Source organism: Hippocampus guttulatus, chromosome 11, assembly GCF_054856545.1.
Source record: "Hippocampus guttulatus isolate MCC_2025c chromosome 11, RoL_Hgut_1.0, whole genome shotgun sequence".
Lineage (NCBI taxonomy): Eukaryota > Metazoa > Chordata > Actinopteri > Syngnathiformes > Syngnathidae > Hippocampus > Hippocampus guttulatus.
Window position 1 is genome coordinate 14,712,459 of NC_141271.1, and position 26,892 is coordinate 14,739,350.

Here is a 26,892-nt window from a genome sequence, read left to right on the forward strand (position 1 = left end):
TCCGTGTGGTTACCGTGGAGGGCAGATGGGGGCGGGTCGTTACGTCACACAAACGTACGGAGTGGGGGGCGGTCACGACTCCAGAAGAGCGGACTGTGACTCGTGACACGTCACAGCAAGCGTCAGTCGAACACTCAAAAGTCCATGCGTCTATCTTTCTGTCTTGTCTAATCAAAATATTCAAAAAGAAAAAAACACAAAACGTAATACAGTAGTACAAAAGGCTCATTGTCAATTCAATGGACAAAATAGATAATAAAAATATTTCATTCTCATAAAAGTAGTGGTATATGGTACAAAAAGCAAACCCTAAATAAATAAAAGTGAATAAAAGGTTGAATATGACTATAAAGATAAAATGCACAAAAACATTAATGAACACATCCATTCATTTTGAACACCGTTTATCGTGAACAGGGTCGTGGGGTAGTTCCTGGAGCCTATCCCAGCTGACTTCAGGCGAAAGGCAGACTACACCCTGAACTGGTCGCCAGTCACTCACAAGCCACATCTAAAGACAAACTACAATTCACACCCACATCCACACCCTCACTAAGTGGGAAGAGTACCCACTATGCCATCAGTGGCTCTTAACAAACATATATGAAAAACTGATTTGAATGATAAAAAAAATGTCATGATTCGGTTTAGGGACCAACAGGTGGCACTGTAGGGCTCCCCCGGCAGCTGCACACCTGTTGGTCATTTGGTAATTAGTTGTATAAAAGGACTCCTGCCCGAACACTCGGTGCGGGTCATTGTTGCTTCTTGCTGCTGTCATGTGTGTTGCTGTTTGCTCTTAGTTTCTGTCATGTTTAGTTCATTGTTATGTTTTAGCTTTAGTCATGGTTTTTGTTTGATACTTTGGACTTTGTGTGTTTGGGATTTCGTTTTCTTTGTTTTAAATACGATTCTTCAAATACACCCTGCTCCTCCCTCCTGCCTGCTTTTTGGGGTCCACCACCACCTCGCAACGTGACAAAAAAGAAAATAAAAAATAGATCATAACACGATTATCAATTTCAAACAAAGATCAAATAGATAAGAGCATTGTAAAATGAAAAGTTAAAAACCAAAGAGTAAATCCATCCATGCATTTTCTTATCTGCTTTATCCTCACAAGGGTCGCGGGGCGTGCTAGAGCCCAACCCACCTGTTTTCGGGACACCCTGAACCGGTTGCCAGCCAATCGCAGGGCACACAGAGACGAACGACCACCCGTGCTCACACTCACACCTAGGGACAATTTAGAGTGTTCAATCAGCCTGCCATGCATGCTTTTTGGAATGTGGGAGGAAACCGGAGTACCCGGAGAAAACCCACGCAGGCACGGGGAGAACAGGCAGGAAGACCGGCGCTGGTATCAAACCTCTGCAATGTGAGGTCGACGCGTTCACCACTCGACGACCGGGCCGCCTCAAAGACGAAGCAAAAATGATGAATGTAGAAACGTGCTTTTTCTACAATAGAAAACCCAAATCATACATTATTTACAGATACATTTGAAGCCCTTGGAGACATTTGTGTGATTTGGGTTTGATTGCTTTTGCCGATAGTGGAGAACTGTGCTACATCATACGGAGAAAGGTGTTTCATCCTTTTTAATTGTAATTGAAGAATATTATCAAATTCGGAACAGCTCTCAGTACTGTGCATCTGTCTTCTGTATTGGTTGGTTTGGTTTCCTTCACACATGAGACCTATTATAAGACATATAGGCATCACTCACCCAGTCCTCTGGGGTTCATTCTTTGAAATCTCTGTCTCTATGGAAAGTGTTTTTGTAACAAAAAACATGCCTGACTGAAAATGTTTGGGCTTTTCAGCCTGTGTGACTGTAGCATTATTAACATAGCATTACAAATGAGAGGATAAAGTCATTCGGGTGTCTTTTTCCATCGACATAATCCTTTGCAGCGGGATTATAGCGAACATATGTCTGACCATCTATCCCTTCATGCTGGCCTTGTCTACTTGCCAGTATCATCCATTATTCCTGCTTCCGTGATTCATGCATTCCGGCTGCGTGGTTCTTTTCTTTGAGAGGAAATAATATTTCATGTCTATAGACCAGAATCCAGATGTAAAAACAATTAATACCAACAGAAAAATGTCCATCGTAGTCATGGATTAACACTAGTTGAACAGAATAACATCGGCCATTCCCAAACTAAAACTCAGGAACCAAAAAGGGTTCGAAAACGTAATCTGGAACTCGTTGAACCATTTGCATAATATATCACATTCAAGTGGATTTCCTCCAGCGTGGTGATATCTCGTCATGTGGTGAGACTTGCTTTCATAACAGCTGTGACATGAATAGCAAAACAGCAGCATTTCCCAGTGGAAGGAGCGGAAATGTTGGAATTTCATCTGAATGGAGGCATAGAACATGCCTGGGGGCCGCCCCCGGAGGCCCGCGGACGCACCCATGGTTACATATGCCTGGCGACAGCACCTTCAAGCGTGCAACAGTATCCCTTGACTCCCACCTGTTTGGAGCTACGGTCTAACTCCCAAAGAGTTTAGTCTTCCTGACAACCCTTTCTTCCTTAACATCCACTCACAGGAAGAGCGGAAGGGAGAGAGCTACGGTATCCATGGTGATCCTGAAGTTGTTCCCTATTGGTCATACAAGTTAGTAACACGAACACTGCAAAAACTGGTCTTCACAAAAAAAAAAAAAAAAAAAAAAATCAATATCTTACTTAATTTTTGAAAAAAAAGATCTACAAACAGAGTGAAGTAAACAGGCAGCATACAAAAACAACATGTCTTCAAACTTGAGTTAAAAACATTGTTTCTTATTTTACATTAAATGTACTCATACAGGCGGCCCGGTAGTCCAGTGGTTAGCACGTCGGCTTCACAGTGCAGAGGTACCGGGTTCGATTCCAGCTCCGGCCTCCCTGTGTGGAGTTTGCATGTTCTCCCCGGGCCTGCGTGGGTTTTCTCCGGGTGCTCCGGTTTCCTCCCACATTCCAAAAACATGCGTGTCAGGCTGATTGGACGCTCTAAATTGTCCCTAGGTGTGAGTGTGGGCGTGGATGGTTGTTCGTCTCTGTGTGCCCTGCGATTGGCTGGCAACTGATTCAGGGTGTCCCCCGCCTACTGCCCGGAGATGGCTGGGATAGGCTCCAGCACCCCCCGCGACCCTAGTGAGGATCAAGCGGTTCGGAAAATGGATGGATGGATGTACTCATACATAAAATCTCAACAAGTTATAATTGATAATTACGATGTTTTAAATTTATTTATTAACCACATCACCGCAGGGTTTAAAGCATGGTAAAAACAACAAAACAAAACCTGCCAGTCTGGAAATTACGGTATGTCCATGTAGATCAGGGGTCTCAAACTCTGGTCCTCGAGGGCCACTTTCCAACATATTTTCGATGTTTCCCTCGTTGATTCAAATGATCATCTGAGAGCTTCATACGGCTGATAATGATCCTGATCATTTGAAGCAGGTGCATTGGAGGAGGGAGACAACGAAAGCATGCATGCAAGCGGCCCTCGAGGACCCCGGGGTAGATTTTCAGTCATCCAGGTCATAGTGATCTACAAATGTTGAATAAAGAAAAATAGACTCTACTTATTTGTTGTTGTTTAGTTTTTGTTGTCCTGTTAAAACATTCAAAAATTATCAAGAAAAATAGACTCTACTTATTTGTTGTCGGCGATTGGCTGGCAACTGATTCAGGGTGTCCCTCGCCTACTGCCCGGAGATGGCTGGGATAGGCTCCAGCACCCCCCGCGACCCTAGTGAGGATCAAGCGGTTCGGAAAATGGATGGATGGATTATTTGTTGTTGTTTAGTTTTTGTTGTGCTGTTAAAACATTCAAAAATTACTTACGCAATCAATTACGTTGTTAAACTAATGATCCGGTGCCTGATAGCATTAGCTTGCTCGAGATAGGTGAACTTTCCTCATTAACAAAACAATGGAAATTTTCCCTGTAAGGAAATCCAAAATTACATCATGTGGACGTTGCTGAAATCATTTGATGTCAGTCATAGGACACGCGTAGTTATGACATCATCATCATGATGGCATTCAAACGCAGCCTTTGAAAATGCTCACAGGTAAGGTCTCTTACCAGATTACTTTTGATCATCATCGCCATCCGCTATGCTGCCTTCTTTGTCCATATGTTTTCTGCAATCGGCTGGTGACCAGTTCAGGGTGTATGCGTAACGCTAATGAGGACAAACACTGCAGGAAATGCATGACGACCATTGACCCGAGGAGTACACAACACCTGGCTTCAGTTTTGTGGACAGGCCACTGCACAATGGGGGGGTCCCCCTCCCTATACAATCCCATCCCCCCACCTCACTCATGGTAGGCTCCATTGGAGACAGATGTAGTGTGCAGAGAGCCCCACCCTGTGGCTTGAAGTGAAGCCTCCATGTAGCGCGTCCACAGGATCAATGTAAGTAGTTCCTACCTACTAAGAATATAGAAATATTTATCATGTACACATGAAGAAGCTGTGAGATGCCGTTAGTAGACATCCTGGAAACGTTCCAAAACGCAGGCGTGGATGAATAATAGAATGAGTGATGGCTGAATTCTATTGAGCTGCTTCACCCCTGCTGTTGCTGACTCACCGTCACACACACCGTCATGGCAGACGCCAACAAAACTATTGTGGATGTGAGTCATACCTGGGCAACAATAACAGGGAGAGGAAAGGACATGGAGTATTTCATGATCAACTCTCATGGGCAATGCTATTAATACCCTTCTGACAGTCATCAGTGGATTGAAGTGATGATAATCAATGATGGAGTTTGCAAGAAGAGAGAGGCTTGAAAGAAAGATGCACTTTGAGACGCAATCTGTTTCCTGTGAGTGGGTTGCGTGGTCTGCTTCTGCGGACTCAACACTGTCGATAAAGAGAGAGATGACTTTCCTTTTTGAGTCCGAAAGTTTTGTTCTGATGAGGTGTTTTTCATCAGTAGGCCAAGATTTAACTGTACTGTGTCTGAATGAACGTGAGCGTTCGTTGACCGCTTTGTTACTGGCGCGCAGTGAACGGTGGCCCCTGACAGCTGGAAGAGGCTGCAGGTCACCCGAGACCTCAGTGAGAACAAGCGCTGTCTGGGTACAGTCAGACAGAACAAATTTGAGAAGGGACATAAACAATAACAGCATAAAAACAGTCAATGGCATCAATAATAAAATGGGAGTTGATTTATGATAGATTCTTTTGATAGATGTCAAACACAATGGCGGCTCAAATAAGTTTTTGGTGCTAACTGCACAGTTGTGCAACAAATGAGATTTTAGTCGTGTGGATGTCAGTAAGTCATCAGTACGAGACCTAATACTGAAGTATGGCTTACTACAGATAGATGACTCTTGAGCAAAGTGGACAGCCACTCACGGCTTTGATATGTTTCCTCCTAATTTTTCTCTCCATGGATGAATGAGTGTGTTACACACAATAAAATTAGATTACCGGTTGAGGATCATGAAATAATCATTGTTGTCCTCCTTTCTAATGACATTATTGTCCCTTGGAGTAAGCCTGGCTCTTTCGATGAACAATAACCATACTGCAGAGCCTAATGTGACATTTTTACATCACCTCTGGCCAAGTCAAAGCCTCCTGATTCAGTGTTTATGTCCGACTGTTTGCATTATAATTTGACGCCTGTGTTACAGATTTCAGCATTTCATTACATGGACCTAAAAGTCTGATTTCTACTCCCACCCTTGAATTGAGGCCAGCTTACAAGCGGATAACACACATTGCCCGTGGTTGTGGATGAAAGAGCGAGGCACGCATAGCCAGTGTTTCAGAAGAAAGCACTTCAGGGGCAGACCTCTGTCAAGGCTTAAACATTGGCCCACTGCACATAAATGACTCGTCGTTACATTACAGGTTGCAACAACCACCATTAAGACAGTAAATTGTAATTGTAATTTAAGCGAGAAAAAATGAACATGTTAAATGCAACTGGATTATGAAGCGTTGCCAAGCGAGGCCTTTTTCTGTACACATAGTACAGTGATCGCCAGCCACGAGCAGCACACAAAGTCATAACCATTCACACTTGTTTTCACACCTATAGACATGTTAAAGTCATAACTCAATTTAAAATGCATCGATCTGGAATTTGCGTCGACACCACACAACCCGGAAAAGAACACACAAGCTTCGGGAGAACACACATGCAAACTCTGGTCTTCAATTCAGTTTTCTTTCTTTTGGCATTTTCTTAGACTTGCACAGATTTGTAATTAACAAATAATTTGGGGACAAATGAAGTACAATTGGATACCGGTAATTTCATGCAGCACCCCAGTTGACCTCTTGAAGTGACCCTAATTGTCACTTCACACTGTTTTTTGATTGAGTACAACAACAGTCACGGACACACAAACGGTGACTTATTCTTAAAAAAGCCCTGCGGGCTACTTAAGTGGTCCTTGGGGGCGACGTTGTGCCGACAGGCAGGACGTGAGTGACACCTGGTGTCACCTAAAAACGTGTCTGAAAACTAACCTAACCTATTTGAAAGAAACCCTTCCGAAATTGGACGCAGTGCAACACCTCTGCAATCAAAACTGAGCGTTATTCTTGTTTTTAAATAGAGTGTTTTTTATTTTTTTTGCATCGGAGCACATGGTGTACCTTATGTTCTGTCCCGCAGACAGGAAGTGGCACGTGAAAACATTCACCCCCCCCCCCCCCCCTCATCTACCCACACGCGTGCGTGACATCATCGAACGGCTGGCGGCATCAGCAGAGAGTCTGACAGATTGAGGGAGGGGAAACACACCACGGAAGAAGGGGAGAAGGCGGACCACCCCCCCCTCCCCCTCTCTCTATCTCTCTCCTACTCTCCCCGCGTGCATCGTCATTCCTGTGGATGCTCCGGGATGACAGCGTGAAGCGGGGCCAGGAGCTGTCGAGGTACACACACGCCCGCCCGCCCCTGCCCCTCTTTCTCCCTCCACGGCCGCTTTCATCGACTCGAATGTGGACATGAATTCGGCGGAGCAAACGGTAACATGGCTCATTACGCTCGGCGTGCTCGAGTCGCCCAAGAAGAGCATCGCGGACCCCGAGGCTTTCCTGCACAGCTCCCTCAAGGATGGCGTGGTGCTTTGCAGGCTCCTGGAGCGCCTCAGCCCCGGATCCACGGAGAAAGTAAGAGCGCGATTGTTCTACGACCCCCCCTCCCCCCAACCCCTTCCCCTCCTCGCACCCAACCTCCCTCCCTCCGCATAAGGTCGGCGTGTCTGTGTGCTGCCCACATCCGTGGAAGAGACGCGGTTTGTTGTCTGGCTTCTCTCCTTGCCCACTGGCCCATGAGGAGATTTCGTTAGTAGGTCACGACGTTATTATTATTGCTGTGCGTGGAAAACAACACTCATGCACTTGCTTTAAAATAATAACACAAATACATTATTATAGCATGGGAATGATTACACTGACAGCACCTTTTAAGGTTCGTCATTTTATACCAGATGAGCATGATGTGGACCATATACAGTACTGTAGCTATAAGCCGCCATTGATTTGGCTCGGCAAACGCAGATGGACCCCCCCCCCCCCCTCTCTCTCTTTTTTTTTTTAAAGACACAGTGTGGTGTTTGTGTCCGTCAGCAAACTGCCCGGGCCCCGTTTCGACAGGAGCCCCAAGGGTGGTAACTAAATCAGCCTGGTAAAAAGTATTCAGAGCGTCCAAGATACACCAAAATGTAGAGAAAATAGCATTTAATAACCACCAAAGGCAGACTAATTTATTGGTATCCATCCTGATTTAATGCCCACGTCCGCTATTTGTTTATTGTGTCTATTGTTTGCCATCTTTATTGAGCCAAGAAATTTATTGCATTTTACGTTATTAAAAAAATATTCATTGCGCCCAACTCAAATGTCACAGAAAGTATCCGTACAATACAATACAATACATGCTGATTTACATAGCGTTTTCACAACAGCGGCAGCTGTAACGAAGCGCTTAACAAAACAGTTAACATAAGGTAAATTAATAAACACAACACATAACATAAAACACGGACAGTCGTGCAATCCTAACCACATTTCCCTCACATGCTTCGTAGAGTGGAACCTGAGTTCACAGATGTCTGAGCATGACTGCAACAATAATTGTATGACTCAAATAATTTGATTACAAAGGTTGAAGAAAAATCTCTGCCTCAAACCTTTCCAGGGATAATTTTTCCACATGAACTGTTACTGCAGTCCTTTACACCACTCTGTGTAGAAACAAGTATGCATGTTGATGGTGAGCCAGGAGGAAAAAAAATCCATAAAAGATTGAGAATGTCTAATATTTGAGATCACTTAGTATGACCTACATTCGATAGAGTGAATGTATATTAATGCTCCGACAAGTTATCCAGGATAGGCACAGCCACGGGTGCACTTTCAATCGCTTTATTAAACAAACTGTAAGAAAAATGCACATTCATACACAAACTGTTGATGGCCACAGCTAATGCCGAGTCTCTCAACATGCTGACTTGCTAATGGGCTATGCAGCTAACAGCTGGCCAACTCTACACTCTCATTCACCGATGCCCACGTCACTCACCAGGACAGACCCTGCCTCTGAAAACCATATACTTTCAAAGTCACAGATACTACAGTTAAACGTGAGAATGGCACCTCACATGCACGTTATTGTTTAATAATACAAAATCAGCATTTAACTGATACATTTTTTAGACTAATCAATACGATTTTTAATATTTTCATTTTCTTTTTTTTGTGCAGTTGAATTTGAATTGGGCATGTTTTGGCCTCCTCCGTTTAAGACCCACGCTAATTGCCAGATGAAGGGGAATGTAACCCGTTTGAGTTCCTCCACCAATTCCCGTGATTCCCAATCGGCGCCTGCTTTAGCAAGTGCCCCAAAATGCAGTGTCGTTCGCATTGTGAACACCATAGGCCGCCGAGCCTATGGGACCACTTGACAACGTGCACTGGCAGAAACACAGAGTTAGACAGTGTGTGCGTGGATAATCGTGTAGCGAGTTGTTGAGTGAACGCTTGCGCGTTTTGGCTGCCGCTGCTCAACCCGTATTGTTTTGTGTTTTTTGTTATTGTAAAGTGGCCTTGGGTGTCTTGAAAGGCGCTTATAAATAAAATCTATTATTATTATTATAAGATAACAAGTGCAATATGTTCAACAGCTGCAGCGCTATAGTTTCGAGAATCTGTTTGGAAATGTAAATGTTACCGAACACAGTGAAATGAATACAAATCATATTAATTAGGTATGCTTTCCTGGTTTTTATTTTTATCAGTGTGTAATTAATAACAAATATAGTGGACTGTAGAAATAAATGAAAACACACTTTAATACAAAGAAATAACAGTGTGCACAAGCAAATCATTTCGCAACGTTTTAGCCGTGCACTTGCTCTTGGCACCAGTACTGAGCTGATTAGATTGACATGACACAGAGGCTAAAATCTGATTGACATGGGGGGAAAAAAAATCCAAGAAACGCTCCCAAAATAACGATAATAGACTGTTGAGAATAGAGTTACATGGAACAGTGTTAGAATTCAAGCACCCACTGAATCACATTTTTAAAAAATCTCTTCAAATGTTTCAAATCCGTGTGACTGCTGCCCACTGAAGCAAATAGGGACAAATCTGTCTCAATTCGATCTTGTTGGACCTCGGCGTTCTTAAGTCTTTATTCCCCTTCGCTTTTCTGAAAAAAAAATCGGTCTTTGAATACTGATTTCCACTTTTCCTAAACGCGAAGAGCTTGTCAATGTTTTTTTTAAGAGCTTGTCAATGTACATCAGGGGAATCCATTTTGATGACGTCACTTCCGATGAGAATCCAACCCTGCTCCTCTCCGTTCTCAATTCGCTATGGGAGCTCACAGTGCGATATGAGCACAGCCTTCCGGGGTGTCACACGCTCCAGAGCTCGGTCCGCAGTGTTGTTGTGGATCCCACTATTATTGTTTATATTTACCCTATTCGGAGGTTATTAAATCATTTGGAACGCAAAAGAAAGTAAGGCCCGAGCCGTAGATTTGGAAATGAGCCGCTAATGTTGGCTCTCCACGTCCCTTACAGATCTACCAGGAGCCAAAGAACGACGGCGAGTGTCTGAGCAACATAAAGGAGTTTGTGAAGGGCTGCACATCTTTCCGCGTCGAGGTAAGAGTCCGGCGTACGTGATATTTAAAACATTACCAAAACGTTCTAGATTCGCCCCAAGTTTAGTTTTAAATGCTAATATAAAACGCTTGGAGTGGAGATTGTGAAACAAAGCTTGCCGCTGTGCTGGCAGGGGGGAGGAGGCTGCAGCCGGGGAGCGAGCACCCATCGCCCGGCTGCCTTGAAGCTGTGTGGCGACCACATTAGTAACATTTTAACAAACTTCTCAAGACAGTCACTGACGGAATAGTCGCCCTTTTGCCTGTCTATACGCCTCAAATTTGGATTAACATACAGTATACAGACTCTCCAAGCTGTACTATTAATGAATGCAAATATATCTGTTCAAGCGTGGCTTTGTTGTCACAACTACTTCAAGCTCATGGTAAATTGCGTTTGCTTGGAACGGCCACTAAAAATAACGCTAATGTGTTTTCTCAGCGTTTCTCGATTCCGAAACAACAATCAGACATGGCCTTGCTAGAATATCAGAGCACTTACAAAGCAGCTAATCAGAATTGGGGTATCATCTAGTTGTGAAAAAACACCCATATCAGAAACGTGAACAGTGTTTCTTTGTACTCGAAACGCAAAGCAAAGTCTGTCTTTTTTTTCCAACTGAAAGCACACAACCTTTTCAGTTTACAACAGTTCTGTTCCTACGAATGATGAAACGGGTACATAAATTGGACCGCGCTGCAGTCTATCACTAACCTACGCAAACGCAATAGTAAAGACGATGAACATTTGCGTGGAAGTCTCTTGGCCGTAAATTTCAAACAATCAAACGAAAAACAGGAACTGAACACCTTCTTGTGCTGCCTGATGAGGTATTCGTAGGTTTTCTGCAAGCTAGTTCATTGCTCGCCTTTTGTGACCTCTCAATGTCACCACAAGAGTATCTGTATGAAAAATAGTTTTACTCCATAAATATAAAACAAATGAAAGACATTCAGGGTCCTATAACATCAAGATGGCCCATTTTTTTTCCACGAACAAGTTTAATTCATGTATTTTTTGCTCAGGAAAATGAATCAATCTGTTTTGGAGCAATCTGTAAATAACTGATTGCGCCCGAATAAGTGAAATCCGTGAAGTAGTCATCTTACGTATACAATACAATACTGTATTGAATGAAACCAAAAGGGAAACCTTTTTTCAGGCCCAATCATTTAAAAACAAAAATATAAACATTTTCTTCCAAACAACTGACAGTCTTTAGAAATACTGTTCAGAACGTTTCGCCGACCTTGTGGATTTTGTCAAAATTTGGCACAGGGATGAGGCATGGAGACTGTAGATATTAGTCTACAGTCCCTTAGTAAGGCACTGTAGATGCATTTGCCCCCACACACTGCATCGTTGACGCTCGCTCTTTCTGACAATGCCAGTCAGTGTTTCTCAGTGCCACTCCTCTTGTCCGGTTCGCCAACCAACGAGATTCGGGACCAGAGAACGTGCGCGAATGAAACGATCCCTTCAGCAGTCCTACGCAGCTGAAATGTCTGCGAAGGAGCATCCTTGCTGAATACGTTGGAGAAAAGGAAGTTTGTTTGTGTCGGCTCACTGCTCGAGGTCAGTGGGTCTGCGGTATAAATCTGTCGAACAGATTTAATATTTCATTCTAAAGTGTGCTCTCCTCCAAAAGTTGAGTACTGACACGGTATTGTCAACAATCGCCAGTTAGAACGCACTCGGCAGTGTTTGTAGACTACACATCTGTAATGTATTCATTATACAAATGACGCTTCTGTGTGTGCCTGTCTCATGTCTTTCACAAAGTGCAACTCACAGTTGGCTCCTTTTAAAGTTAACACGGATTGAAGAAGCTAAAAGCCTTGTTACTCTCTGCCCGATCACTCATTTATGGGAGCAAAGCATCTTCCACTAAAATCATCGTGTCTGGTTAAACTTGTTGAAGCTTCTCCAGCTAAGTTAGCTTAGCGTGTCTCTTATTGCTGAGCACTGAGTAGAGGACTGCTTTGCTGGTCATTTGGTACCAGGCCGGACAGATGGATTGAAATACTGTACCATGAACCGGTACTTGGCAGAAAACGGTTGAGGAGCACCGGGTTAGTCCATAGACTAAACCGTCAACCTGTTACGTCAACAGGTTGACGGTTTATCATACCAATAAGGGAATAGAGTGATCTCACATGGTTTGTTGTATGCACTTTGGATTTGCTTGTGTGATTTGGACAAAAAAAAAAATCTGTTACATTAGCATATGGCAATGCAAAGGGATTTCCAGTTTGTGGATAAACAGCAAATGTTGCAGTTCCACTGGAAACCGAGTAGGTCATGTTGAGATCTGAAGTGAATACTTTCCAGAAATGGCGGCACCTTTTGAAGTGCGTCTTGTGTGCATGGGCTTCGACTTGCCTTGAGGTGACGACGCCCAGCCGCATAGACAAACGTTGCCTGCTACGCCGCCTCTGATTTGGCATTATAAGGGCAGTGACGTTGAAAATGTTTGGATATAAATATGGATCTATTTTCCTATGTATACTGTTTAGAGATGAATGAGTCTTTGGTACAACTTTCAGATATTCAAGGGTAGCAGGGGGAGACTGTTGTAACCTCAATCGAGACTTGATCCAGCATGAGTTAGAAAACCTGCAAACTTCACAATCAAAAGCGAGATCATGCATACAATTCGCCACCGCTATTATCGGAATGTTTTACCTCCATAGTGGTATTTTATTTTTTATTTTTTAGGTCTTAGTGTTCAACATTTGCTGAGTCAGACAGGCATTGGGTTGCCATCATCATGTCACTCTTGTTTCATTGGTGAACCTTTGAAAAGGGCCCGTTTTGAAGTATGCTTCCAAGCGCACACACTAAATGGGGCATTTTTCTGCGAATCTTCTAGTCCGTAAAGCATGCACACAAATCCTGTATACTTGTTTCGTCACACTGTTGAAAGACCTCAATGGCACATCCACACATCACCTTGAGGCATATCAGCAATCAGAGCGGAAGATGAATAAAGATTCGATTCTCTGTCGCTCATCTTCAGCATTACTGACGCACAAATAACCCGTGCGATGCAGGAAGAGCCGCTCCTCATCATCAGAGATACAATCGCTGCCATTCATACTGAGAGTCACACTGACATGAACATTGAGGTTTAATGGCATCTGTCTTCATTTTGCCGCTGTCAACATGTCTCTACAAGTTCTGATTGTTCGCAGTGCTGCCGCTGATAATGCTCACGCTATTGGCATCATAGGTTATCCAAAAACCAAACAAAACACTTATTGCTAAATTTTTATGGCCGTATTTTCCGCACTAAAAGGCGCACGTAAAAACATTCCATTTTCTCAAAAGCCGACAGTGCGCCTTATATATGGATCAATATTCTGAATTCTTGGACATAGTGTTTTAATTGTTCTGTAAAGCACTTTGTTACAGCTGCAGCGGTTGTCGAAGCGCTGTATAAATCAAAGCTGTATTATATTCCCTTGAGCACAGCTCCATCTAGCGGATGTATTACACAACCGCAACCATTATTGTCACTTCTATTCTATGCGCCTTATAATGCCTATATATGAAAACCGTTTGAAAATAGGGCATTCGTGGAAGGTGCGCCTTATACTCCGAAGCGCCTTACAATGCGGAAAATTCGCAAGAGCACACATCATATTTAGCTTGAAGCCCAACAAACCAAACAAAGTCGTGTCACGATGAGCACCATTAATCTTTAGAAAAGTGTCTCCTATTCAAACATTAGCGAAAATCAAACATTTACTGAAATAATTTATGAAACCAACATTTTTAGTGGTGTTTCTATCATTATTGTTTTAAACTAAAATTAATATATTGATCAAGCCCATCAATATAATCCCGATGTAAGTGAACTGTACTTTTTAAGTACTTTGAAGGTGCAATAAAATTGACACAAAGAATATCATCTGCCTTTTCACTGTACTGGGGTTCTTCACTAATTGTCAGCTCATACAGTATGTCAGCACATAATTAACAATAATATATGGAGTGTGGGAACAAGGGTTGGCTTGGTGGCTGCTGCTCATGTTCAAATCTGCTGAGTTTGTTTTGTTTTGTTTCCCCCATCCCGCATCAGTTCTGTGAAAGAGGACAACCACAAGTATTATGGATCGCTGCGTCTTGTGAGTGGGATCATTTGAAGTTTTGTGACGCTATCAATCTTCTCTCGCCGTCTCTTGTCTCGTCCACAGCCGTTTGAGGCCAGTGACCTGTTTCTCGGTCTGAACTTCTCAAAGGTGCTGAGTAGTCTCGTGGCTCTGAATAAAGTGACGGCAGGTCAGTCCAACTCTGTGTATCGGAGTTTTGTACGAGTGGGTGTTCGTGTTGGAAGACAGTCGAGTAGTCAATGAGCGTGTTGCGTGGGCGCTGACCGCAGCTACCAGGTCTGGGGTATTTTTATTCTGGCCCTCTCCTCTCCAGATATCGGCGTGGGCAGTGATTCGGTGTGCGCCCGACACTCTTCCGCCCATCGTATCAAGTCCTTTGAGTCTCTCGCCTCCCAGGCTTCACTGGGTCGCTCCTCCAAGCTGCTGCAGAACCAGTTTCGCAGTCTGGTAAGTCCAACTATTGAACTGAATTGAGTCACATCTGGGGATGCTGTCGCCAACTGTGTGCTGATCATTTCACCTATTTGCAGTTTTAGTTCTCTTTCTGAAATTCTACAAGATGCCACCACCAAAGCCTTGTCTAAATTGGAAAGTAGAACAGTTTAGTGTCAACATGTCATTGGATATTCTTGGTTTTCTTTGTCATGGCTGTCGAGCAGTGCTTCTCCAATTTTTTTTTGTTACTCTTTTCAGGACATGTCAGAGAACAGTGGGCAGCAGCTGCTGGTGAAAGCGCGTTTCAACTTTCTGCAAACCAACGAGGATGAGCTCACCTTTAACAAGGGTGACATCATTGGGGTGACTCGTCAGGAGGATGGGGGCTGGTGGGAGGGGACCCTCAACGGCAAGACGGGATGGTTTCCTAGCAACTACGTCCGTGAAGTCAAAGGCTCCGGTGGGTGCCATTACTGTCTTTTCACAGACGTTAAGATGTTTTGTCTAGAGGCTTGAATTGAAATTTTTAATCGCTCATGCCGATGGGGTATCACTGTATTTCTCTTCCCATAGACAAGCAAGTGTCACCCAAATCCGGTACCCTTAAAAGTCCGCCTAAAGGCTTTGACACATCTGCCATTAGCAAGACGTACTACAACCTGGTAAGCATGTTTCAACTTTAGTTTCTGAATTGATCATGTTTTTTTTTTTTTTTTTACCTCAGCTTATCGTCTTGTATTATAGGTGTTGCAGAACATTTTGGAAACAGAGACTGAATATTCCAAGGACCTCCAGATCCTCCTGACAAATTACCTGCGCTCTCTTCAGAGCTTTGAAAGGTACGACCGCATTACACAAGTCAGAGCCACAGCGCAAAATGAATACAGCGAAACAGTCACAAACCCTCTCCGCCTCCAGGCTTAGCGGCTCTGATGTAGCTCTTATCCTGGGAAACCTGGAGGAGATCAGCACCTTCCAACAGATGCTCGTCCAATCACTGGAGGAATGCACCAAGTATATCCCCCACTCCCACTCCTCCAGCATAGTCCCACTGCAGCAGCAACAGCAGTGGCAAAAGCCTGTTTCGTAACACAAATGTAGAGCCCTCTAGTGTTGGTCTTCTGTACTACAAAGTTATAGATAACACAAAACAATACATATTTATTTATGTCGTGCTTTTCACCGCAGCTGCAACAAATTTCCATTAAATCAATAGTGCACAGTTAAGTTGTTGTTTTTTTAAATTTATTTTTAAAAATTTAAGGTTTAAAAAAATGACTGAAAAAGCGCCATAAATGCCTTGGTTATGCATCTTGACACCTCTGTTCACCCGCATCGCAACGTGCTGTGAATTGAACACTAAAATCCATCATATAGTTTAAATGTAACATTTGAGTAGAAAAAAAATCCCACTAAGACAAACATGACATTGTTTTTTCATTTTTATCCTACTTTTTTCTTTTCCCTATTTTGATGATGTCGTTCAACGATACACGCAAAGTGAAAATAATTTCAACTCCGGCAGGAATCATCTGAAACATATATTTTAAAAAAGTGCTCCAAAATAACTAGGTTCAGGTGAACCACACTTTCCTTTTTCATCTTTTGGCCACATTACTTGACAAAAAAACACACTTCTGGTTTATGCCAGTGCTGCCACAATATTAAACATTGTGAAGGCAATACCTTTTCTGAAAAACAGAGTATTTTTGTATTGTTTTGTAAAGAGGAACCCCATTGTTATGTAAGTTTGTTAACGTTTGTTGTTATTTCTTTAAGGCTTCCAGAGAGTCAGCAAAGGGTGGGTGGCTTCTTTCTCAACCTCATGCCTCAAATGAAGGCTCTTTATGTGGGTTACTGTGCCAACCACCCCTGTGCGGTCAACGTGCTCACGCAACACAGGTCCGTCTTTGAACGCACCAGCTCCATTCAAGCGGCTTTCTCTTTAAAACCCGGAGATCACTTTATTTTATTTTTTTTTCCAACTGTCATTGTGTCCTGAAGTGAGACGTTGGGGGAGTTCATGGATGGCCGAGGTGCCGTCAGCCCCGGGATCCTCACCTTGACCACGGGCCTTAGTAAACCTTTCATGAGGCTTGACAAGTACCCCACCCTGCTCAAAGAGCTGGAGCGCCACATGGAGGTGCCTGAATGTCTACATTCTTACAAGAGTAATCTAAGGTCTTTTGTCATCATGGCACAACACATTTGATGTCTTTCAGGAGAGTCACCCTGACAGAAGTGACATCCAGAAGTGCATGGCTACTTTTAAACATCTTTCAGTAAGGCAAACCACGCATATAGCTTTTCGCTTCAGAGTCTTGCGTGAGGATTTGAATTTTGCTCGCCTGTTTCCGCTGCGCCAGGCGCAGTGCCAAGAAGTGCGCAAGCGTAAGGAGCTGGAGCTGCAGATCCTGACTGAATCCATTCGGCTGTGGGAGGGTGATGACATCAAAACCCTGGGCTCCGTGCTGTACATGAGCCAGGTCCTGGTGCATTGTCCTGGGGCAGAGGTAACAATACACTTTTTCCTTCGTAGACGTCACCCTCAATAAACCCGTGAGTGAAAATATTTGCATTTCTGGTTTAATATCTGCTGCTGTATGAACATAAGACTGAATTTTAGAAATTTACAACTAAATTGGCTCTAAATAAACATCAAGAAAAGCACATTTCTCTCTCTGCCTTTTCTTGATCATCCTTCAGGAAAAGAATGAGCGCTACCTCATGCTTTTCCCCCACGTCCTCCTGATGTTGTCGGCCAGCCCCAGGATGAGCGGCTTCATATTCCAGGTTAGTGTCGAGGAATGTGCTCCCGTGATTCTTATTTATTTTGGTCTCAGTTCTCATGCTGTGTTTTCTATCCGCAGGGAAAACTGCCTCTGGCCAGCATGTCGGTGAGCAAGCTCGAAGACTGTGAAGCTCACAAAAATGCCTTTGAGCTCAGCGGTAAACCGCCTCAACATATGCAACGTGCAGCATTTTGTTGCGTGTTCTCAAAAGGTCTTCGACATTTTGTTTCTGGGCAGGCCCCATGTTTGAGCGTCTTCAGGTGTCGTGCACCAACCAACAGGATCTGCAAGACTGGGTTGAACATCTAACACGGCAGATCAAGCACACTGCAGCGACAGCACCGAGCCACAAACCTCTCACTGTTCCCTGCCACACGGTCAGGATCACACACCCCTTTTTCATGTCTGCTTTCATCCAATTTAGAATACATTTGAAACACTTTTGTCTTCTTAGCTTCCATCCCATCCTGTCACACCGTCCCGGCATGCGGAGGGGAGGGCCATGACGGTGGCCCCCACCTACCACACTCTCCCTCACCCTTCCTCCCATGGGACGTCTCACAGCACCATGATGTGGGGCCCCTTGGAACCTCCCAACACACCCAAACCCTGGAGCTTAAGTTGCCTGCGGCCTGCACCCCCACTGCGACCCTCTGCAGCCCTCTGCTACAAAGAGGTGAAAGTCCATGAATGATGAGAATTAACAATCGGCGATTGATTTTAAATGGTGGAAAATAGTAATAGCACCCGGAGAAAACCCCGCACAGGCACGGGGAGAACACGCAAACTCCACACAGGAAGGCCGAAACCGGAATCGCACCCTGCACCTCTGCACTGTGACGCGGACATGCTAAATTTCTCATCTGCAACAAAATTAATTTATTTCAGCCCCTTGATTTTTGCTGAGAAAATGTATTTTATTTATGACTTATCAATTTCTCCTGTAAAGTCGGTAATGGTTGTCCTCTGTTTGTGTGCAGGATCTAAGTAAAAGTCCGAAGAGTGTCAAGAAACTCCTTCCCAAGCGCAAACCGGAGAGGAAACAGTCGGAGGAGGAGTTTGCCTTGAGGAAGAGTATGTTTTCTTCCCTCTTTATATCTGCAGGATGATGGGCGCTGATACTGTAACCAAAATATTATTTCTCAGTGTGATGCAGCGCAGGTCTTCACCAACCACAACAATAATCGTATCGCTAACTGAATCCCTCTCTTTCAGCGTCCATCCGAACAGAGCGTTCTCTTCTAGATTGATGGGGAGCCAATAACGTATTATTATTTTTCAGGCACCGCTGCTCTGGAAGAAGACGCCCAGATCCTAAAAGTCATTGAGGCCTACTGCACCAGTGCCAAGACCAGGCAGACGCTCAACTCCAGTAAGGAAAACAAAAAAACCTTGTTTGGATCAATTGTAGTTTTTTTAAAGTTAGTTGTAGATTAGGTGTAAAACTTGTTCTTTCTCCAAAAGTTACATCTGCTGAAAATTAATTGACAACAGTGTCTTTCATGACACTCGACACAACTGCCAACAAAACAACCGTGCTGGAAAGGGGGAAGGTACGGTTGGTACCTTTTCGAATGGAAATGCTGAGAAATGTCTACCGTAGCAAACAGAACAGAGTCATACTGCCTGTGAAAAATCCCTTTTCCATTACACAGTACCTACTTGGTGCTGCCGGTTATTTTGTCTACCGGCCTATTATTGTGAACCTTCGCTATTTGTGGAGAATAGATACCTAGCCTTTCTGCAAATAATCGACGACCCCACAAAAAGGTTTTGAAATTGCATATAGATGCCACAAGATGGTGGCAAAGCGCTAAAATCTGAGCTGATCATAAAGTATCAACACCATGCTTCTCGCAAATGTAAATGAACCCACGTGGCCACCTTCGGGGCCCAATTAGCCTAGCCTTAATAACACGCTAGCACAAACTGACGTGATGTTGCACAGGGTGAAGCGTATGCGCTCTAGAACTTTACAAAGACGATATTTCGTCATTCAATTCTCCTTATGGCATTTACACGTAATAAAGGTTAGGGAATACCAAATTTAACGGCAAGGTAAACTACACATACTATTAGTAGCTGCCTTGGGAGAGAAGCAGAAATGTCCTTCAGTTTCGGTTTTGACTGTCCCTGAATTACATTCAAAGACCGGGCTCGAAACAGTCAGGGGGGAAAAAAATAGCTGAATTAAACGAAACACCACCACAAAGATTCTACAAAGGCGCTGCCAATGCCAATTTAATTGCTTTGCTCTTAGCACAACTATGAGTAACCTGTATTTTCAGATAATGTCGGTCCCCCCCCAACATCTGAAAGTACACTAATTTGCACATTCAGAACCACAAATTTATCGGGGTTGGACCATTGGAACTCTTGAGGATACATGGCTTGAAATGGAAACGTAAGCACATGCCAACGCTCTGGAAGCCCATTGTCTCCATTTCGCTCTTCTTGCTGCCTTCAATCTCCTCTTGAATGAACCTCTTAACCGTGCAGCCACATGCTCACAAGTAAACATAGGAGACCCTTGTTTTCTTCTATTCTTGCTTGTTAGTGTCCCATTCCGACTGAAGTGTTCAATGCACTCCTGCGGTACAGAGCGACGAGTATAAAGCTGGTCACATATCCAAAGAGGTGTTTTAGTATTTTATCCAAAGTGCGGGTCGTTTGGAGAATAAGTCAAATGTATATGTAAATTCTATATCACTTGTCCTCAAAGGGCGAATGAGCTGGAGCCCTTCGAAGCTGATACTTTCAAGCTATGGAATACACGCTGGAATTCTCGCCAGCCGGTCGCAGGGTACACAAAGACAAACAACCAATCATACTCACGTTCACACCTATGGAGAAGAGTCATCAGTTGACGTTTCATGCATATTTTTTGAATGTGGGAGTAACCCAGAGAAAACCAGAGCTGAGTTTCAAGCCCTGAACCTCAGAAGTGGGAGACCACCATCCTGCCTGCATTGAAACATTTGAAAAAAAAACTTGACATGGCCATGAAATGAGCAGCGTTTCCGTTTCTTGTTGTCTCGCTGACCTTTATTAACCCTTATGTCCTCAACTGTGCCTTCTAACAGTATATTTTCCCTCTTCTATCTCCCTCCTCTCATCATCGCTCCGGTTGACCTTTTTCCATTCTTGTTCTCTCCATTCTCTTCGTTTGCCTTGGCTCCATTGTCCCATCCCGCATTTTTCCCCCTCCCCCACAATTTTGCCATTTGTTGTGCATGAAAACCTGCGCAAACGCTCCACCCACCACTACCCCTCCCACCACATTCCCGCAATCCCCCCCACTCCCCATCCTAGCCTGGCAGGGCACCGACTTGATGCACAACCACGTGTTGGCCGACGCGGATCGGCCCTCTGTGGACTCGCCGGGCCGCCGCAGCAGCGTGTCTCGGCCGGAGTTGAGCTCCGACCTTTCGGAGGACTCGGACTACGACTCCATTTGGACCAGCCACTCATACCGAATGGGCTCGGTGCCACGCAAGAGCTGCATCTCGCACCAAAACTAAAGAATTCTCCTTGCTGTGCCACCTAGCACGCTTACCTCTTTTATCGTCTGTATTCGTTTTAAATATATATATATATATATATATTTATTCAGTTGTTTTTGTTAATTTATTTGCTTTATTTATTTTGGGACAGTTGTAGGATGTTTAACGCAGCTCCCTGTTGCCTTTGCCACTTTCCCCCTTCAATGTGCCTCCTCTCTTTCTGTAGCTTTCATGCAGTAAGCGTTTGCTCATTCCTGTTCATTTATCTTGAATGTGACCCTCTCGTTTGAGCACACACGTGGGGAACTCTCTTTTTGGCCCATAAGAGTAAATTTGAGAGATGTCAGTAGGAATTTAAAAAAAAAATGGGGGGAGAGAGGGAGAGGTGGTGACAGCCTTTCCTGTCTGATATTCAGATGTAGTTCAGGAACGAGTGTATTCACTTTGATGGCGCCCGGCTTCTACTCCAGTTGGTGGTTGTAGAGCGCGTGTGCGCAAACGTATAGCACAGATGGCACACGTAAACGGACAACTTCAGCCATGATTTCTGTCCCTCTTGCCATTTATTGCAGCAGCATGTCAGTTGACCCAAACTCTTACTTAGCCTTCACATTTTCCTTCCCCGTAATTCGAATCTGTGGTTACAATGGCTTTAATAGAGCGAGAACATAAAATTAGAGCCAACTATACAGCCACTGTTGGAAACTGAATGCCTTTTCGTGATAGAGCATGGCGGCAGACTATTTTATTTATTTATTAAGAGACATTTTGGGAGATGGACATAGAGTACCCTTTTTCATATCCCCGTTCACTCGACTGTTTACATTACTCTGGAGCCGGCAGCTGGGGCGTTTACCTGAAATGGCGTGCATGCATTCGGATTTACAGATTTGTAACCCATTTTTAAAATTTGACAAACACCACACATGATGAGGAATAAAATCATCAAGCGCGTTATAGCGGTTTTTATTGTGTGTGGTGAACAGCAAACGACCAACGCAGCACACATAACAATATCTCCTCCGGCAATTGCAAAGTCTCCTCCCCCAAACCAGAAGTTTTGTCATACTACCAAGACTGATTTGTGAGAGGTAGCATGATGCTATAGCGCAACCAAAGGAGTAGTCATAAAATAACGAGAAAGTAGACCAACTATTAGATTATCTGGTACCTACGTTGCTGTAGCAAACTTTCCTTGTGGTGAATGACCTGAGAGGCACTTTGTATAAAAACACCCAACACAACTGGTTTACAGTGCAAGTTTCAGGTCCCTTCCTGTTAGGCTAATCTTTTGTTTCACGTCACAGTCATGGAGCCCGTCGCTCAGCTGACCTCTGTGCTGACCGCACACAAGTATGTGCCATTGTAAATATCGAACGTTACGATTATTAGTTGTTTTCAAAGTGTTTCAGAGAGGTAAAAAAAAAAAATCACCCGTAGACACCCGACACCACAGGATAACCACTCAGGATAATCGTTTTTAATAATTGGCCCTTTATTGACTTTGATAGTAAGAGGAGAAAAATGCAACAATTCGGCCCAATAATCAGGTGTGTGGACCCCATTTAATTGAGCAACAAAGTTGGTATGAAGTAACGCTAAAGGTAACAGAAACATTCCTTGTCAAAAGTTATGTGAATGAAATGAAGACTCTAACGTCAATGGAGTGCACTTGCATAGCGCTTTATAAATTAATACGGCCTCTTAAGTTTGTTTTCCAGATCACTTTGCATATAAGTAGACTTCATTCTAACTCTCCTAAAACCCAAGGGTAATGCCTTTGGTTCAAACTGAGAAACAAATTCGTATTTCAAACGGACTTAATCAAACAACTGAGCTAAACTAGCTGTTAAACTCTCCTCTAGTATTTTACACAACGGCTAAGATATGCTAAGCTAACTCATATCTACCTCCAGCTCTGTGAAAAGTGGAAATTGCAAATACCGGTTTTTAAATTGTGGGAGAGACTCAACCAATTTCCCCGAATGTGTAATATCTTACCCGGCAGGCTGTCAAAGTTTGACCAGATTTAATTCAAGTCCAAACAGACACTCTAGGCGAGCTAACATGCTACCTGTTGTTTAGCCTCGGAAAAGAGTCCGGGCTTGTCTCAGTGTTGTCTGGCTTGTCACTATTTTCATGAAGAAGTATTTTTCCAGTGTTGGTCCTAAAAAGTCTGCAGTTGGCATCTATTTAGAGCTATTTTGTTTGTATTTATTTTTTAATCTTGTTTTTAATTTAATTTGAATGTCAATGTTTACAAAAACAACCATGGAAGAAGGATGTTTATTTGTTTTTTTTGGGGGTGGGGGGGATTTGGATAAAAGGTGAATTGTTTTAAATTATTTTTGCACAATCATGTAACAGGACAGTGGGTGGATCGAGAATGTGTCAAATGCTATACTTTTTTTGTCATCTACCTATAGTGTGTATGATATAGTTCTTAAAGGGAGACTTATTAAATATTCAGTGTTCCTGTAAAGTAATGTGGCGTAAATGCTCTTTCTTCGCCATTGTGTAAGCATTGAAGGGCCACAAAAGGATTTTAACAGAACCATTTCTATGTATGAACTCCTTCAGTCGCAGAATACTGTCGGTTTGAAGTCTATGTATGTAGTCCTTCAATCTTGAGAAATGTGCTCTGAGTGAGGCTTGAAAAGGATTTACGAACACCCTCGAAACTCAGAAACACTCTGTGTGCTAGAGGTTTATGTATGACCTCTCTTAAGCTCACTATTAAATCCAAGGCAGGCAGTTTTGAAGTGTTTGTATGAACTCTCAAGCTCAGAATACTGTTCCAGTGGGCTGAAGAGTGGAAAGAGCACATCGTCCCTTTTCTGTAAATAATAGTTGTTAATTACCATGGGGGGAAAAATACATTTAGTGAGCTGTAGGAATATCACTGTCCTGTATCGTGCTATACTTTGTGACAGTTGTATCCTGTGGAGTCAGCATTTGGGACATACAGGGTGAATTCTGTCTTGAACCACCATTGTCTTTGACGTGCACCGTGTCTCAATAACTCACGAACGACGCCTTCAGAGTGTCTCTTTGAGAATTAAGTCAAGTCTAAAAATGGCTGTATTATGAGTTTGGAATAAATCTGTCTTTTGGTAGACGTGCTTCCTGGTGATTTTGTTTTTCTACTCTGATTTACAAAGGAGCACTATCTCTCAGTTTTCACTTTTTTTCTTCCACCTTCCATGTTTATGTCTGGTCTTTGCAAAACTAACACTTCTGCTCTCAAAATGGTGTTGTCATTTGGTCAAATAAAAGAGACTCAACTGTTGGAGAAGGTGAAACAAAGCAACATTTTAAGTCTACGAGCCCTTTTGTTTTTGTTTTTTTGTCTTGAAACAGGACCACGAAGGGAAACGGGGCTCCATGTGATTATTCCCGGCGAGGAGAAAGTCCTGCTCGATGACTCCAGTCGCAATGGACAAAGCGCAATGGAAGAGAAGTATTGATTTATTTTTTTAAACTTTTTTTCTTCGCTCCAGGCAGGACAGTGTACAGGCCGAATATACTGGCCACGTTAGATAGCCTTGCATACTCCTAATACAAGACACAACAGTATCTGCCCTGCGAGTGGTTGGTGACCTGTTCATGGTGTGACCTGCCTCTCGCCCCAAATCAGCTGGGGGGGACGCCAGCTCAACCGCCAGCCAATTGAGGATAAAAAATGGGTAGATGGAAAGTGTAAATCATAGTTCGAAAAATATGCTAAACACATAATCGATGCCAGAAATGACAAATAATGAATTTTAAAGAAAAGTGAAGCGGTGAGGAAAACAGTCTCGATATTTGATGAAACCCATTATCTGGTAGTGATGCTCATTTTGTTTTTTTTCTTCTCTCCCCCTTTCAAGGAGCCTTGTGGATGTGGTGTATGCCCTGAGGGATGAGGTACAAGAGCTAAAACAGGTACTGTAAATGCTGAACAAATCGATCTTTTACTAACAGTACAAGACACTGTTCAAAGACAGACATGTGGAAGGCACAAAAAAGTTCTATTGCCTGTCGCATGTTGATCATTCATTTTTATCCTCTTTAGCTCTGCTGTGACAAAAAAAAATAATAATCCAAAACAAAGAAAAAGTAGCAGTGGTGTTCAGATCACTAACGATTATTTGAATAATCAATCTGACCAGTCTCTTTTGGATTAATTGTTGAATCAGATTTAAACAAAAAACATTCAATCCAAATTTGCCACGCAGTGTCAAGGAAAGAGTTAGGGGATGCTACACTGCACACAAGCCATGAAGTACGAGCTGCTCGGGCTGAGCCATTATGGAAATAAAACAATTATTCATTGATTTCAAAACTTTGACCCATGAGTCAAAGTCTAAAAATCTGTTAAGTAATGACTGACATCTGGATAAACACACGAGTTGGGTTCCTCGAATGTCATGGCGTTACCATTTGTTCCCCGTTGAAAAGTTCAATACGCCTCTGCAAAGAAAAATATGAATCCCACTTATGGCTATTAAGGATGCACTTCCTGTTGTCCCTCTGTAGGATAACAAGAAGATGAAAAGGTCGCTTGAGGAGGAGCAGAGGGCCCGCAAAGATCTGGAGAAGGTCGTCAGGAGGGTGTTGAAGAGCATGAACGACCCCACGTGGGATGAGACCAACCTGTGAAACTGCTTCCAAACATGCTTGCCAAGGGACGGTGTGCTCTCTTTTACGATCCTGCGCATGTTTGAAATCTTTCGAGACATTCCTCAAACATAAGCGTCATCTCCAGTCTGTCCACGAGCTGGAAAAAGACAACTCGAGACATATGTTCTCTTCCTGTTTACAATCATTCCACTGGATGCCTTCGGGTGCTCCATACAAATGTGCTGACACACAATGACATTATGGACCAGTGTGAACCTCTGCCATGCCATTTCACACCCTTTTATGTCTCATGTTATTTAATTTTTATGACTTGTTGAGTCATTTGAGTTGCTGTATAAGCTTGTTTTTATTATTATTTTGTTGCATGTTTATTTGATTTGCTGTGTGTCGACATGCTGAGGGAAAGGATCAGTCGTGAACTTGTATAGTGTAAATAGGGCAAAAAAAAAGAGGTTTCGGGAGAAATTAAAAAAGGATTTGCCTTTCTTTGTTGCAGTTGTTCCCCTTATTGGCTCATGCACTCACTAATAAATAACCATCCTTTTTTCTTTTTTTTTTACATTGTAACGTTTGCTTCAATGATGAAAAATATTAAAAATAGCTGTCGGTATGACACAGTTGCACACTGCAAATTACAACAATAGTAAAAATTTTGATAATTAGGCAAAACTGCACAGTCATGAAATGATTCATTTTTTAAATACAGTTTGTGGAATTAATCCCACTGAATTGTGCAGGCCTACCTTTGGGTTGTGATGGCTTCAGGTTGGGACTGTACCATCAGATCGTGACCTTACTAAATTAGTTTGCATTTCTCCTTGTTTTAGCCGGGTTCCCCGGTTTCCTACCACATTCCAAAACCTTGCGTAGCAGGCTAAAGGAAAACTCTAAATTGCCCCCAACTGACGGTGAGTGTGAATGTTTGTTTGTCAATGTGTGCCCTGTAATTGGTTGGCAACCGGTTCCGACTGTACCTCGCCTACTACCCTAAGACAGCTTGGGAGAGGCTCCAGCACACTCGCGACACTCGGCAGGATAAGCAGTTTCAGGTCATGGTTGGATGGATGGAAACGCAAACTCCAGTGCGCCTTTGCCAGTCTGCTACTTGCTGTGACGTCACTACTGGTCGCCAAATTCACACGTCCCCTGCGAAGTTTCGCTCTGCGGAAAAAAAACAAGTTTTCGCTTTATGGACCTCTGATAATATTCTTCGGATCAAAGGTACAGTACTTGTACTTTGTATGCAATTTAT

General features: G+C 43.3%; 2 protein-coding genes across 7 annotated transcripts in view; both read left to right on the plus strand.

Annotated features, from left to right (window-relative positions):
• Nucleotides 1–6,823: 6,823 nt before the first annotated feature.
• arhgef7a (Rho guanine nucleotide exchange factor (GEF) 7a) lies at nt 6,824–26,125 on the plus strand. 5 transcript variants are annotated; one of them, XR_015102246.1, is made up of 21 exons: nt 6,825–7,167; nt 10,089–10,172; nt 14,372–14,456; nt 14,601–14,734; nt 14,981–15,182; nt 15,296–15,384; nt 15,467–15,561; nt 15,641–15,736; nt 16,502–16,624; nt 16,727–16,865; nt 16,945–17,004; nt 17,089–17,235; nt 17,429–17,515; nt 17,593–17,671; nt 17,752–17,891; nt 17,969–18,190; nt 18,495–18,588; nt 18,797–18,886; nt 24,378–24,703; nt 24,887–24,941; nt 25,536–25,619. XR_015102246.1 is itself a non-coding variant. In XM_086123511.1 (21 exons), the coding sequence occupies exons 1-21, from the start codon at nt 7,003–7,005 to the stop codon at nt 25,656–25,658; spliced, it is 2,409 nt and encodes an 802-aa protein (XP_085979637.1). In that variant the 5' UTR covers nt 6,826–7,002; the 3' UTR covers nt 25,659–26,125. The 5 variants fall into 5 exon arrangements, 4 of the variants coding, with proteins under 4 accessions (XP_085979638.1, XP_085979637.1, XP_085979640.1 ...); XM_086123511.1 differs by having other exon boundaries at nt 6,826–7,167; nt 24,378–24,477; nt 25,536–26,125; XM_086123514.1 differs by lacking the exon at nt 6,825–7,167 and adding an exon at nt 9,905–10,025 and having other exon boundaries at nt 24,378–24,477; nt 25,536–26,125.
• Nucleotides 26,126–26,674: 549 nt separating this feature from the next.
• LOC147198276 (uncharacterized) overlaps nt 26,675–26,892 on the plus strand; it is a 93,772-nt gene continuing 93,554 nt past the window's right edge. For both annotated transcript variants that reach the window (XR_015102283.1, XM_086123869.1), the window contains exon 1: nt 26,675–26,861. The gene's annotated coding sequence lies outside the window, so the exon portion shown is untranslated. The remainder of the gene's footprint in view (nt 26,862–26,892) is intronic.

Excerpts from the sequence above, each read along its gene's own strand:
- arhgef7a (XM_086123511.1), top strand. The coding sequence starts at position 7,003 with ATGAATTCGGCGGAGCAAACGGTAACATGGCTCATTACGCTCGGCGTG. Across the intron at positions 16,625-16,726 it reads AACGTGCTCACGCAACACAG|TGAGACGTTGGGGGAGTTCA; the intron begins GTCCGTCTTTGA and ends TGTGTCCTGAAG. Across the intron at positions 24,942-25,535 it reads AGGTACAAGAGCTAAAACAG|GATAACAAGAAGATGAAAAG; the intron begins GTACTGTAAATG and ends GTCCCTCTGTAG.